The sequence below is a fragment of the Bombina bombina genome, chromosome 3, assembly GCF_027579735.1.
Source record: "Bombina bombina isolate aBomBom1 chromosome 3, aBomBom1.pri, whole genome shotgun sequence".
Lineage (NCBI taxonomy): Eukaryota > Metazoa > Chordata > Amphibia > Anura > Bombinatoridae > Bombina > Bombina bombina.
The window spans coordinates 959,332,959-959,348,757 of record NC_069501.1 but is presented as its reverse complement, the minus strand read 5'-3'; the positions used below and the strand labels follow the sequence as shown (position 1 = coordinate 959,348,757).

The 15,799-nt window shown below is 38.0% G+C and overlaps 1 protein-coding gene across 1 annotated transcript; it reads left to right on the top strand.

Annotated features, from left to right (window-relative positions):
• The first annotated feature begins 1,653 nt into the window (after positions 1-1,653).
• On the top strand, positions 1,654-2,634 carry LOC128652565 (type-1 angiotensin II receptor-like). The gene has a single exon (XM_053705497.1). The coding sequence runs from the start codon at positions 1,654-1,656 to the stop codon at positions 2,632-2,634; it is 981 nt and encodes a 326-aa protein (XP_053561472.1).
• The last annotated feature ends 13,165 nt before the right edge of the window (positions 2,635-15,799 follow it).

Here is a 15,799-nt window from a genome sequence, read left to right as displayed (position 1 = left end):
GGCGGTGATGTTAGGGACGGCAGATTAGGGGTTAATAATATTTAACTAGTGTTTGCGAGGTGGGAGTGTGGCGGTTTAGGGGTTAATATGTTTATTATAGTGGGGGCAGCAGATTAGGGGTTAATAAGTGTAGGTAGGTTGCTGCGACATTGGGGGAGGGAGATTAGGGGTTAATAAATATAATGCAGGTGTCGGCGATGTTGGGGGCAGCAGATTAGGGGGTTATAAGTATAATGTAGGTGGCGTCGGTGTCCGGAGCGGCAGATTAGGGGTTAATAAATATAATAAAGGTGTCGTCGATGTCGGGGGCGGCAGATTAGGGTTAATAAGTGTAAGATTAGGGGTGTTTAGACTCAGGGTTCATGTTAGGGTGTTAGGTGTAGACATAACTTTTATTTCCCCATAGGAATCAATGGGGCTGCGTTACTGAGTTTTACGCTGCTTTTTTGCAGGTGTTAGACTTTTTCTCAGCCGGCTCTCCCCGTTGATTCCTATGGGGAAATCGTGCACGAGCACGTACGACCAGCTCACCGCTCACTTAAAGGGACACTGTACTCAAAAAATTTCTTTCGTGATTCACATAGGGCATGCATTTTTAAGCGACTTTCTAATTTATTCCTATTATCAAATTTTCTTCATTCTCTTGGTATGTTTATTTGAAAAGCAAGAATGTAAGTTTAGATGCCGGCCCATTTTTGGTGAACAACCTGGGTTGTCCTTGCTGATTGGTCAGCACCAATAAACAAGTGCTGTCCATGGTCCTGAAGCAAACATTTGCTGGCTCCTTAGCTGAGATGCCTTCTTTTTCAAATAAAGATAGCAAGAGAACAAATTAAAATTGATAATAGAAGTAAATTAGAAAGTTGCTTAAAATTGCATGCTCTATCTGAATCATGAAAGAAAAAATTTGGGTTCAGTGTCCCTTTAAGCAGCCCTGGTTTTGGAGTGCGTTAAGGAGCAAAATTTTGCTCTACGCTCACTTCTTGCCTTTTAACGCCGGGTTTGTAAAAACCCGTAATACCAGCGCTGTAGGTAAGTGAGCAGTGAGAGAAAACTGCTCATTAGCACCGCACAGCCTCTAACACAAAACTCGTAATCTGGCCGTTTGTGCTTTCTACTTTGTGAGTAGCTCAGATAACCCTGTCCCCTTTTTCCATTTGTATCGCTGGTCTACCCTATTAGGCGCTGTCTTTTGCTCTTTTTTGCTACAGTTACAGAAGTGTTTGGCTAGACATATCAAGATTAGCTATCTGCACGTTGTTTGCACTATTGGAGATCCGTGGGGTTGACCCCTGTGGACGTTAACATCCTTGCCTATACCGTATTGGGTGATATAGTCACTATTTGCCTTATACATTTATATATTTTTTACTGTTTGCCTTGTATAATTAGTAATATTATTACTTTATTTTGTTTTTTGTTTTTTTTTCTTGGATTTGTATATAGTCACATCCATTTTGTTGTATTTGGCGCCTCTTATAGAAGTCTGTCAAAGCTTTTGTGCTGGTGCAAGCAGATTTCTATTTTCAATATACTTTTATCAATAAATTGTTATTTTTATATTTCAGGAACAGAAGTTGATCTTTTGTGTTCCACTCTATGGATTATATAACTTCCAATGCACCATTTGGATTCATCCGGAATCTTACAAATATGGCTCCTACAGGATCACTTTCTGGTGTAAATTGCTCTTCTTTAACTGATGAGTTTCATTTCGTTTTTGTACTTGTTCCTATATTTTACATCATTATTTTTATTGTCGGCATTATTGGGAACTCCACCATCGTGGTAGGACTGACATGTTGTCTTCGATTAAAGTCTGTGGCAAATATTTATATTGTTAACCTCGCTGTTGCAGACTTATCGTTTGTTGCAACGTTGCCACTTTGGGCAGTGAATATGTCAGACAAATACAAATGGATCTTTGGCTCATTCATGTGCAAACTTTGTGCTACGTTGTCATCAGTAAACATGTTCTCCAGTATCTTTCTTCTAACATGCCTCAGTATAGATCGCTACTTTAGCATTGTTCATCCAATGAAGTCCCTCGACAGAAGAACTCAAGCCAAGGCAAAAATTGCAACTTTTATTGTTTGGGTTTTAGCATGCATAACAAGCACTCCAACCATGTATTTCCGCCAGACATATTATTCAAACACACACCACCATACAATCTGTGCTATGAAATATCCACAGAACAGTATTTTCTGGTCAAATTTTGTGGATTTGGTGAAAAATATAGTAGGATTTGGAATACCCTTTATTCTCCAAGGAATCTGTTACTGTTTAATATATAAAAATATGTTAGCATCACCAAAGAATAAGGTGAAAAAAAATAAAAATGAAAAGGTCCTAAAGATAGTATTGACCATGGTTCTTGCATTCCTCTTATGTTGGCTGCCCTTCCAGATTGCTACTTTCCTCAAGGTCTTAATTAGATTAAATATTATTAAAACATGTAAAACCATACAGGTTATTAACGCAATCATGCCAATCACAGTCTGCATTGCATTCTCCAACAGCTGTTTTAATCCCATACTTTATTACTTTGCCAGTAAACGGTTCAGAGGTCAGCTGATAAAATCGCTGAAGAGGTCATTTTATCAAAGCTATACTAGTACTGCATGTGAGTAACAAAAGAAAGCAAGTTAGTTGTAGCAGGTACAAGCGTCAACCAATCTGTATCACCTTTATTAAAAGCTTTTGTTAAGGGCATAAAAGGAAAATATAGACAAATGAGAAGAAAAAATGGATATATCAGAGCACACAATAGCCACAAATATAAGTGATGTGTAAGTGAGTTGGCTTGAGCGAGCCAAGTAAACTAAAATATAACTTTTATTATTACATATAAGATAAAATAAAGTTGGTGAAGAACATTCACACAAGTACAGTGCGGGGTTAAAAACACTTAAAAATGGTGAACTGAATGCTAAGATGCCCAGGTAATAACCATTAATGTGGGTTTGGGTGAGAGAATCTGGCAGGGAGGCACCACAAAATGCTCACGGATTGCACAAAAAGCTAAGCTATAAAAGAGGATTGACCTCACACAACAATATATCTATCTAGTGCAATGCTGGAGCAGTGCCTAAGCCTGTCAGAGTCCCAAACAAGGGCGCTCTCTTTGAATGCTTAAATCATTTGCCTTATGTGGGTTACGTGGTAATTGGTACATTATAGAGAATGCAACTTATACGTAATTAATGTGTATAATAGTCCGGTATTTGTTTTGGGCTTTTCTTATTATTGGTCCTATATCTTGCATTTGATATTCGAGTTTTTTGTTAACTACTACACTACCTGATACACTATTGTTTGGGACTCTGACAGGCTTAGGCACTGCTCCAGCATTGCACTAGATAGATATATTGTTGTGTGAGGTCAATCCTCTTTTATAGCTTAGCTTTTTGTGCAATCCGTGAGCATTTTGTGGTGCCTCCCTGCCAGATTCTCTCACCCAAACCCACATTAATGGTTATTACCTGGGCATCTTAGCATTCAGTTCACCATTTTTAAGTGTTTTTAACCCCGCACTGTACTTGTGTGAATGTTCTTCACCAACTTTATTTTATCTTATATGTAATAATAAAAGTTATATTTTAGTTTACTTGGCTCGCTCAAGCCAACTCACTTACACATCACTTATATTTGTGGCTATTGTGTGCTCTGATATATCCATTTTTTCTTCTCATTTGTCTATGTTTATGCCAGGATATAGAGCACCCCCCTGCCCATTTAATTAGCTTTGAGATTGATTCTCTTTACACAGGGTTGATACACTTCGCTTCCCTGTATGATACATTATATAATTAAGTTGGGGACTTAAATTCAACTTTAATGTATATTTCTCTCCCTATGCCTATATAACATAAAAGGAAAATAGTATGAATAGTATAGTATAGCATATAGTAGTATTGTATAGTATAGTTTAATATAGAATAATATAGTATAGTATACAGTAGTATTGTATAGTATAGTATAGAATATAGTAACATACATAGTAACATAGTAGATGAGGTTGAAAAAAGACAGAAGTCCATCGAGTACATCATATACAAATCTTAATATACTTACAAAAAAGCTCCAGTTGAGCTTATATTAATACTATTAAAAAGGTGACCCATTTAACACAAGCAATAATATCCCTGAATTCTGTTTCTAGCCAGAAATGTCTCTAAACCATTTTTAAATGTATTTAAGGTATTGGCATTTACTACCTCCTCAGACAATGAGTTTTACCATTTTATTTCTCTTACAGTGAAGACACTTTTATGTTGCAGGACATTAAATCTCCTTTCCTCTGGCCTTAAATGTTGTGACCTCTTGTCACAAACAAATGTCTTGGTATAAACAGATATTCTGTCATCTCTGTATATGGGCCTTGAATATATTTATATAAAGTATTCATGTCACCTCTCAAGCACCTTTTTTCTAGAGAAAACAGATCCAGTTTGGCTAGCCTCTCATAGCTTAAATTCTCCATTCCCCTTATTAGTTTTGTGGCCCTTCTCTGATAGTATACAGTAGTATTGTATAGTATAATATATTTTAATACACTCTAGATTGCAAGCTGTTTGGAGCAGGACTCTTCATTGCATCAGTGTCAAGTCTATCAGTAATGTACTGTATATTCTAATTATTTTTCACTCAATGATGCAGAGTATGGTGGTGCTTTACAAATAAAGGTTAAATTGAAATAAAACCCATGTTTTTTTCTTTCAGGATTCAGATAGAGCAAATATCTAATTGACTTCTATTATCAAATTGTATTCAATCACTTACAGGCCCATTTATCAAGCTCCGTATGGAGCTTGAAGGGCCGTGTTTCTGGCGAGTCTTCAGACTCGCCAGAAACACAACTTATGAAGCAGCGGTCTAAAGACCGCTGCTCCATAACCCTGTCCGCCTGCTCTGAACAGGAGAACAGGAATCGCCAGACATCAACCCGATTGAATACGATCGGGTTGATTGACAGCTCCCTGCATTGGCCGCGAGTCAGCAGGGGGCGGCGTTGCACCAGCAGCTCTTGTGAGCTGCTGGTGCAATGTTAAATGCGGAGAGCGTATTGCTCTCCGCATTTAGCGAGGTCTTGCGGACCTGATCCGCAGTGTCGGATCAGGTCCGCAAGCCCTTTGATAAATGGGCCTGTTGGTATCTTTTGCTGAAAAGCAGGGATGTCAGCTCAGGATTGTGCACGTGTCTGGAGCACTATATGGCAAAAGTTTTGCAAGGATGTTATCTATTTGCAAGAACACTAGATGGCAGCACTATTTCCTCTCATGTAGTACTCCAGATACCTACCTAGGTATCTCTTCAACAAGAATAGCAAAAAAAAACAATACAAATTTGATAATAGAAGTAAATTGTATTATTTATTTTTTAAATGTTATGCTCTGAATCACAAAATACATTTTTTGGGGTTTCATATCCCTTTAATAATAAAAGGGGAATATATGTGCATACGGAGCTGCAGATTTATATGTTTGCTCCATGCACAAGCTTCATAGGTAAGCAAGAAGACTGCCTAGTTAGCATCATATGTAGGGATGCCACTTCAGCCATGTTATGAGTTACACATGCTGCAGGGTATGCAGGGAGGAACATGCATTGTGTTTCTGGACAACACTTTTATATGTACTATTCATATTCCTCCCTGGACACCCTGCAGCATGTGTAACTTATAAGTGGTTGAGGTAACAACCCTAATTCATGAGTGTGCAGCTAGGAACATATGCATTTTAAACAGAAAACTGCATTATACTGGGGATATCCAATCCTCCTATCATACCATTTTAGTTTATTGTCTGTTTAGAAGTTAAAACAAACTAGCACCAATTAGCTGGTTATCAAAAAAAAGAACAATGATGTTAATTTCAATATTCTGTATTCTTATATCACTGACAAAACTGCATACTAGCAAGAGCCAAAAGTCTTACACTTACTCAAAAGCAACACTAATATGTTACTGTGATAGCTGATCCATCAGTATCATTGGGAACACATGAGAGGTTTCATGCCCAACAAGGGTTTATGCAAAGTGTTTTAAATGGATTGAATAAAGTACATTTATTTTATTTGAGAAAGCTAATTTATTTGTCACACAGCTTGAGTGATGTTGAGTCAATTAGTATCCACAGCTCACAGTAATTAGATATCTCATAGTAAAACTCTATTACAGTGGCAGCCAGAGAAATGCATTAATGCAAACAATTTAAGTAATGAACAAATATGATGTTTAGGCAATATTATATAATGTGTATAAACTCTGTAACACAAGCTGAAATCCATGACTCTCAAAGTGTCCCAAAACACTGGCCTAGAACCATTGCTGTTATAAACACAGTGTAACATAGGGTTGCCACCTCGGCAATGTTTTCCTGGACACTTATGAGTTAAAGGGACAGTCTACCATAGAATTGTTATTGTTTTAAAAGATAGATAATCCCTTTATTACCCATTCCCCAGTTTTGCATAACAACACAGTTATATTAATATACTTTTTACCTCAGTGATTACCTTGTGTCTAGGAACCTTCTTCCAGCCCCCTGATCACATAACTGTGACTGTTTATTATCTATTGTCTTACATTTAGCATTGTTTTGTGCTAAATCTTAAATAACCCCCTGTGCCTGAACACAGTGTTATCTATATGGACCACGTGTACTTTCTGTCTCTTTGTGTTGAAAAGAGATTTAAAAAGCATGTGATAAGAGGCAGCCCTCAAAGGCTTAGAAATTAGCATATGAGCCTACCTATGTTTAGTTTAAACTAAATACCAAGAGAAAAAAACTAATTTGTTGATAAAAGTAAATTGGAAAGTTGATTAAAAGTTCTATCTGAATAATGAAAGTTTAATTTATACTTGACTGTCCCTTTAAACATGCTGCTATAGGGTGTGCAGGAAGGAACCTGTATTGTGCCGTTTATCAGCACTATTCATGCTGTCCAGAGGCACAATACATGTTCCTCTATCCTTATCCTGCAGCATGTGTAACTCATAAGTGTCCAGGAAAGCAAGGCAGAGGTGGCATCCATAGTGTAGTTTGTAAGTACAAAATAATGTGTATTAAATTAGTTGGTATTCACATGATAATACCTTGTTTAGTCTTCCTGTTGAATTAGCTAGTGAAGCATTCATTGCTTACTTTTAGCTGCTTGCAAACACATAGACCTAGATTTGGAGTTTGGCGGTAGCCGTGAAAACCAGCGTTAGAGGCTCCTAACGCTGGTTTTAGGCTACCGCCGGTATTTGGAGTCGCTCAAAATAGAGTCTAACGCTCACTTTTCAGCCGCGACTTTTCCATACCGCAGATCCCCTTACGTCAATTGCGTATCCTATCTTTTCAATGGGATCTTTCTAACTCCGGTATTTAGAGTCGTTTCTGAAGTGAGCGTTAGACATCTAACGACAAAACTCCAGCCGCAGGAAAAAAGTCAGTAGTTAAGAGCTTTCTGGGCTAACGCCGGTTTATAAAGCTCTTAACTACTGTACTCTAAAGTACACTAACACCCATAAACTACCTATGTACCCCTAAACCGAGGTCCCCCCACATCGCCGACACTCGAATAAATTTTTTTAACCCCTAATCTTCCGACCGCCACCTACGTTATCCTTATGTACCCCTAATCTGCTGCCCCTAACACCGCCGACCCCTATATTATATTTATTAACCCCTAATCTGCCCCCCACAACGTCGCCTCCACCTGCCTACACTTATTAACCCATAATCTGCTGAGCGGACCTGAGCGCTACTATAATAAAGTTATTAACCCCTAATCCGCCTCACTAACCCTATAATAAATAGTATTAACCCCTAATCTGCCCTCCCTAACATCGCCGACACCTAACTTCAATTATTAACCCCTAATCTGCCGACCGGAGCTCACCGCTATTCTAATAAATGGATTAACCCCTAAAGCTAAGTCTAACCCTAACACTAACACCCCCCTAACTTAAATATAATTTAAATCTAACAAAATTAATTAACTCTTATTAAATAAATTATTCCTATTTAAAGCTAAATACTTACCTGTAAAATAAATCCTAATATAGCTACAATATAAATTATAATTATATTGTAGCTATTTTAGGATTAATATTTATTTTACAGGTAACTTTGTATTTATTTTAACCAGGTACAATAGCTATTAAATAGTTAAGAACTATTTAATAGCTAAAATAGTTAAAATAATTACAAATTTACCTGTAAAATAAATCCTAACCTAAGTTACAATTAAAACTAACACTATACTATCAATAAATTAATTAAATAAAATACCTACAATTACCTACAATTAACCTAACACTACACTATCAATAAATTAATTAAATAAACTACCTACAATTAACCTAACACTACACTATCAATAAATTAATTAAATACAATTCCTACAAATAAATACAAATAAATAAACTTGCTAAAGTACAAAAAATAAAAAAGAACTAAGTTACAAAAAATAAAAAAATATCTACAAACATAAGAAAAATATTACAACAATTTTAAACTAATTACACCTACTCTAAGCCCCCTAATAAAACAACAAAGCCCCCCAAAATAAAAAATGCCCTACCCTATTCTAAATTACTAAAGTTAAAAGCTCTTTTACCTTACCAGCCCTGAACAGGGCCCTTTGCGGGGCATGCCCCAAGAAGTTCAGTTCTTTTGCCTGTAAAAAAAAACCATACAATACCCCCCCCAACATTACAACCCACCACCCACATACCCCTAATCTAACCCAAACCCCCCTTAAATAAACCTAACACTAAGCCCCTGAAGATCATCCTACCTTGTCTTCACCTCACCAGGTATCACCGATCCGTCCTGGCTCCAAAATCTTCATCCAACCCAAGCGGGGGTTGGCGATCCATCATCCGGTGCCTGAAGAGGTCCAGAAGAGGCTCCAAAGTCTTCATCCTATCCGGGAAGAAGAGGCGATCCGGACCGGCAACCATCTTGATCCAAGCGGCATCTTCTATCTTCATCCGATGACGACCAGCTCCATCCTGAAGACCTCCACCGCGGACCCATCTTCTTCCGGCGACGTCCAACTGCAGAATGACGGTTCCTTTAAGGGACGTCATCCAAGATGGCGTCCCTCAACTTCCGATTGGCTGATAGGATTCTATCAGCCAATCGGAATTAAGGTAGGAATATTCTATTGGATCAGCCAATAGAATGCGAACTCAATCTGATTGGCTGATTGGATCAGCCAATCGGATTGAACTTGATTCTGATTGGCTGATTCCATCAGCCAATCAGAATATTCCTACCTTAATTCCGATTGGCTGATAGAATCCTATCAGCCAATCGGAATTCGAGGGACGCCATCTTGGATGACGTCCCTTAAAGGAACCGTCATTCTGCAGTTGGACGTCGCCGGAAGAAGATGGGTCCGCGGTGGAGGTCTTCAGGATGGAGCCGGTCGTCATCGGATGAAGATAGAAGATGCCGCTTGGATCAAGATGGTTGCCGGTCTGGATCGCCTCTTCTTCCCGGATAGGATGAAGACTTTGGAGCCTCTTCTGGACCTCTTCAGGCACCGGATGATGGATCGCCAACCCCCGCTTGGGTTGGATGAAGATTTTGGAGCCAGGACGGATCGGTGATACCTGGTGAGGTGAAGACAAGGTAGGATGATCTTCAGGGGCTTAGTGTTAGGTTTATTTAAGGGGGGTTTGGGTTAGATTAGGGGTATGTGGGTGGTGGGTTGTAATGTTGGGGGGGGGGGTATTGTATGTTTTTTTTTTACAGGCAAAAGAGCTGAACTTCTTGGGGCATGCCCCGCAAAGGGCCCTGTTCAGGGCTGGTAAGGTAAAAGAGCTTTTAACTTTAGTAATTTAGAATAGGGTAGGGCATTTTTTTATTTTGGGGGGCTTTGTTGTTTTATTAGGGGGCTTAGAGTAGGTGTAATTAGTTTAAAATTGTTGTAATATTTTTCTTATGTTTGTAGATATTTTTTTATTTTTTGTAACTTAGTTCTTTTTTATTTTTTGTACTTTAGCAAGTTTATTTATTTGTATTTATTTGTAGGAATTGTATTTAATTAATTTATTGATAGTGTAGTGTTAGGTTAATTGTAGGTAGTTTATTTAATTAATTTATTGATAGTGTAGTGTTAGGTTAATTGTAGGTAATTGTAGGTATTTTATTTAATTAATTTATTGATAGTATAGTGTTAGTTTTAATGGTAACTTAGGTTAGGATTTATTTTACAGGTAAATTTTTAATTATTTTAACTATTTTAGCTATTAAATAGTTCTTAACTATTTAATAGCTATTGTACCTGGTTAAAATAAATACAAAGTTACCTGTAAAATAAATATTAATCCTAAAATAGCTACAATATAATTATAATTTATATTGTAGCTATATTAGGATTTATTTTACAGGTAAGTATTCAGCTTTAAATAGGAATAATTTATTTAATAAGAGTTAATTTATTTCGTTAGATTTAAATTATATTTAACTTAGGGGGGTGTTAGTGTTAGGGTTAGATTTAGCTTTAGGGGTTAATCCATTTATTAGAATAGCGGTGAGCTCCGGTCGGCAGATTAGGGGTTAATAATTGAAGTTAGGTGTCGGCGATGTTAGGGAGGGCAGATTAGGGGTTAATACTATTTAATATAGGGTTAGTGAGGCGGATTAGGGGTTAATAACTTTATTATAGTAGCGCTCAGGTCCGGTCGGCAGATTAGGGGTTAATTATTGTAGGTAGGTGGAGGCGACGTTGTGGGGGGCAGATTAGGGGTTAATAAATATAATATAGGGGTCAGCGATGTTAGGGCAGCAGATTAGGGGTACATAGGGATAATGTAAGTAGCGGCGGTTTACGGAGCGGCAGATTAGGGGTTAAAAATAATATGCAGGGGTCAGCGATAGCAGGGGCGGCAGATTAGGGGTTAATAAGTGTAATGCTAGGGGTGTTTAGACTCGGGGTACATGTTAGGGTGTTAGGTGCAGACGTAGAAGTGTTTCCCCATAGCAAACAATGGGGCTGCGTTAAGAGCTGAACGCGGCTTTTTTGCAGGTGTTAGGTTTTTTTTCAGCTCAAACAGCCCCATTGTTTCCTATGGGAGAATCATGCACGAGCACGTTTTTGAGGCTGGCCGCTTGCGTAAGCAACTCTGGTATCGAGAGTTGAAGCTGCGTTAAAAATGCTCTATGCTCCTTTTTTGGAGCCTAACGCAGCCTTTATGTGGACTCTCGATACCAGAGTTATTTTTATGGTGCGGCCAGAAAAAAGCCGGCGTTAGTTTTTCGGGTCGTTACCGACAAAACTCCAAATCTAGCCGATAGAAAACAGAGGTTATACTGTATATGCTATAACAGTTTGCGGTTTTAATTCAGTTTTACTGTGTGCATGCTAGTTACTTAGCATTAAAGAACTTGCACTAAATAAATACTTTAATAATATCATATTTAGAGGAAATATATTGCATAGTAACAGAAGCACAACATCATGTTTCATCTGCACATAGTATGTTCTTTTGGGTGCATATAAATGTGAAAAATCATTAACCCTTACGCTGCTAAGCCATTTTTATATCCCTGTGCTAGAGGTGTTTCTTTCTGTGAGGTAACCACACACAGTGGACCTCTTTTTTCAGCAGAACAATCATTTTTAGAAAATAACTTTAGTTTGCAGAAATACCAGAAAATTATAAAATACATAGAAACATAGATTTTGACAGTAGCAGACCTACTCAACAGAGGGCCCTGGTGCATAATAATAATATACATCTGCATAATGATTTTGAGTATAGATGTACAGTGCAGATAAGATGGACCTGGTACCTGCACTAATAAAAGGCTATCTTGCATCAGCACTTGGGCCCTGGTGCAACTGCACCTGCTGCACCAATGGTAATTCCGCCTCTGGATTTTGATGGCAGATAAGAACTATAGGCCCAACAAGTCTGCCCAATATTTCCTAAAAGTATAAAATTATCTAGTTTGTAGGATAGCCTTATGCGTGTCCCAGACATTCTTAAACGTAAGAAATATGTATAGAGGACAGCGCCAAAAGTAAAATAAGTATACAAGCTCAACTTCAAGAGGGAACAATTGCCTAACTGAATCGCTCTATTGACGAGGAGTAGGTTTATGGGTGGAGGAGTATACTATAAACAGAGCATTCAACACTGTGGTTAGGTGTTGCGTTATATCACTAAGATAGTTAAATTGCTATAGTGTCCTGGTGCTATTAAATGACTGGATAAAACAATAACTAGATAAAACAATAATATTAGTATAAAGTGACTGGATAAAACAATAATGGAACGGATAAGTAGAAAAGTTCTAGAGAGTGATATCAGTATGATCAGTATTACTCACATATTGCCTATAGTGTGTAGCAAGTGTAACTAGCAAAACGTGTTTAAAAAGAATCAGATATAACTGCAACTATGTAGTACATTAGAACAGCTCAGTGTTATATTGGGTATCTAGCAGCAGGTTCTCTGTGGTTTTGGCTGATGGAGGCAGCTGCTTATTCTGTTGACTGACAGATGCTAGAAGATTCCTACATAATCACTGGGAGATTCAAACTTCCGGTGGGCGAAGTCGGCGTGAGAGAAAGAGGTGTTGTGTGGTGCTCGCACGCCGAGTTTGAAGGAACGCCAGCCTCGCTTATCCTTGGCGATACAGATAACGGCCGGAGCCCTAAGCCGCAGCAGGGAACAAGCGAGAAAGTTCCCCACAGTGTTTGTCATTACCACCTCTTGTGGAAGTTTATTCCATGAATCAATCACCCTTTCTGTAAAGAAGTGCTTGCGCACATTACTCCTGAATATACTACCCTTCAGCTTGAGATCATGACCCCTTGTTCTTGAATTTTTCTTTTTATTAAAAATATTCTCACAGCCTCAGCTATACCAAGCCCGTTAATGTACTTGATAGTTACTATCATATCACTTCTTATCCATCTCTCCTCTAAGCTATAGATATTTAGGTCACTGAGCCTCTTCTGATGTTTTATTTTTTAGACCATGGGATCGATTTATCAACTGTCTGTCCGACATGATCCGCTCATCATACACTGTCGGCATTTAACATTGCACAAGCAGTTCTGGTGAACTGCTGGTGCAATGCCGCCCCCTGCAGATGTGCCAATTGGCCGCTAGCAGGGGGTCTCAATCAACCCGATCGTATACGATCGGGCGGATTGATGTCCGCAGCCTCAGAGGCAGCGGACGAGTTAAGGAGTAGCGGTCTTAAGATCGCTGTTCTTAACTGGAAATAGGGGCATCAAGGGCCATTCGGCCCTTGATAAATCGGCCCCCATGTATCATTTTGGTAGCCCTTCTTTGCACAGATTCCAGTTTGTTTATATCCTTCTAGAGATATGGTCTAAAAAACTGCACACACTACTCAAGATGAGGCCTAACTAATGTACTACAAAGCTTCATAAGAGCATTTCTATTTCTATGGTATATATAGTAAATAAATAGCAGCACAGGGCTCATTATTTTCTAAATATTTAAAACCCACATTTTATTGTCTCACTTTAGCATCAGTTCAGTTTTCCAAAACATTAAAATTGGGGTTTTATAACAATATTATTTTATTAAAATTAACAATTAAAACTCAGAATAGAACATTTCAAATTTCTGTCACTATATGATCCAGCGATTTATGCAAATAGGTATAAAATATCTAAACATACAAATATTGTAAACGTTTCACATTACTCAAAATTCTGATTTCCCAGAGAGGTGACTTAATCCATATTGACAATGTATGTTCCTATCCCCTGCCCAAACTCACTCAGCACAGCGAATAATATATAAAAAACAAACATAAAATAGTTCTACCAAAAGTCATCCTATATAGAATTTCACAAAATATCACTTATTGTTTCATTCACCCAGGTCTCCCATTTATTTAAATTCCCAAATTGTTTTATTAGTTCAGACAAGGGGGCCTATCTATCAAGTTCCGAATGGAGCTTAAAAGGCTGTGTTTCTGGCGAGTCTTCAGACTCGCCAGAAACACAAGTTATGGAGCAGAGGTCACAAAGACCGTTGCTCTATAACCCTGTCCGCCTGCTCAGAGCAGGCGGACAGGAATCGCCGGAATTCAACCCAATCGAGTACGATCGGGTTGATTGACACCCCCTGTTGGTGGCCCATTGCCTGTGAGTCTGCAGGGGGCGGCGTTGCTGGTGCAATGCTGAATACGGAGAGCGTATTGCTTTCCGCATTCAGCGATGTCTTGCGGACCTGATCCGCACTGTCAGATCAGGTCCGCAAGACATTTGATAAATAGGCCCCAAGATGTTAGTTCACCAACACAAAAAATGAGGCTAGCGGTTACGGCTAGGTTATTATTCTTACTATGGCAATTGGAAATTCTACTTGAACATGTTATTGTTTAAAAAGTTAAATAATCCCTTTATTACACATTCCTTAGTTTTGCATACCCAACACTGTTATATTAATACACTTTTTACATCTGTGATTACCTTTTATTTAAGCCTTTGCAGACTGCTCCCTTATTTCAGTTCTTTTGACATACTTGCATTTAAGCCAATAAGTGCTGACTCATATATAACTCCACGTGAGTGAGCACAATTTTTACCTATATGGCACACATGAACTAGCACCGTCTAGCAGTGAAAAACTGTCAAAATTCACTAACAAAAAATGCGGCTTTCAAGGGCTTAGAGATTAGCATATGAGTCTACCTAGGTTAAGCTTTCAACAAAGAATACCAAGAGAACAAAGCAAATTTGATGATAACATTTTTGATGATTTGATGGTAAATTAGAAAGTTGTTAAAATTGCATGCTCTATCTGAAACATGAAAGTTTAATTTTGACCAGACTGTCCCATCATTTCAGGCAAGCTAAAACTGTTGCTTTCACAGCTTGGTAAATTGGGCCCATAATGCTTATCTGTAAATATACATAGAAATGGTTAGTCAATGCACTTTCATTATTTATTTTGCCGGGTTTTTTTATAGCATTTGGGGGGAGGGTTTGTTATAAGGGGTTGTTCACTGCTCCAGAGAGGCTGAAGTGCAGGGGGATTCAGAACCCTAACCCAGCAACATTTCTTTAAACAAAAACTAAGATAAAAATAAATAAAAGGAAGGTATGTATGTTTGTTTTAAATTCCCTTTATATCAAACAGGCAGTTCTGAAAAACAAATTGCAAGAAAAAAGTCTATATTAGATTAACTGTAGCTAGTATGAGATCAAAGATCAGCTGTCTTGCAAATATTTATTTAAGGTGATCTCTTTGACTATAGTAGGTTGAGCTAAACAAACAGCCTTTGTGGGAGGTTCACATAAATAATATGAAACGTACATGCAAGAAATAAACACAAATAATCATAGGTGAGATTTATATATAAGGAGCTACTGTTTTATTAGGAAGGATGAACACAAGCATGATTAGTTTAGTGACAAATCATTTACACAAGATAGATTTGCTGTCTAGATCCTGGCTGGGACTACCAGTGGCCCTCAGACTCTAGACCCAGTGGCCCTCAGAGACTTACTTTGCATTCCCAATCCTTTCTTCCACAAAAGGAATGTCCTATTTTCACCTTGGAAGAAAATAAACTGTATGTAACAACATACATAACAAAATGAAGTTAACTACATTTCACAGTTTTTAAGATGCATCTCACACTCTCTAAGAAAGACATAAAGAAAATAGTATGTATATGAGAGATCAGCAATAAAACACATTACACCTTTGCAATACACTATGAAACAAAAATTCAGATAGAGATTCAGATAGAGAATGCAGTTTGCTTCTTTTATAAAATGTGCTTAATTTACTATCGGC

Coding starts and splice junctions, on each gene's coding strand:
- LOC128652565 (XM_053705497.1), top strand. CDS start 1,654: ATGGCTCCTACAGGATCACTTTCTGGTGTAAATTGCTCTTCTTTAACT.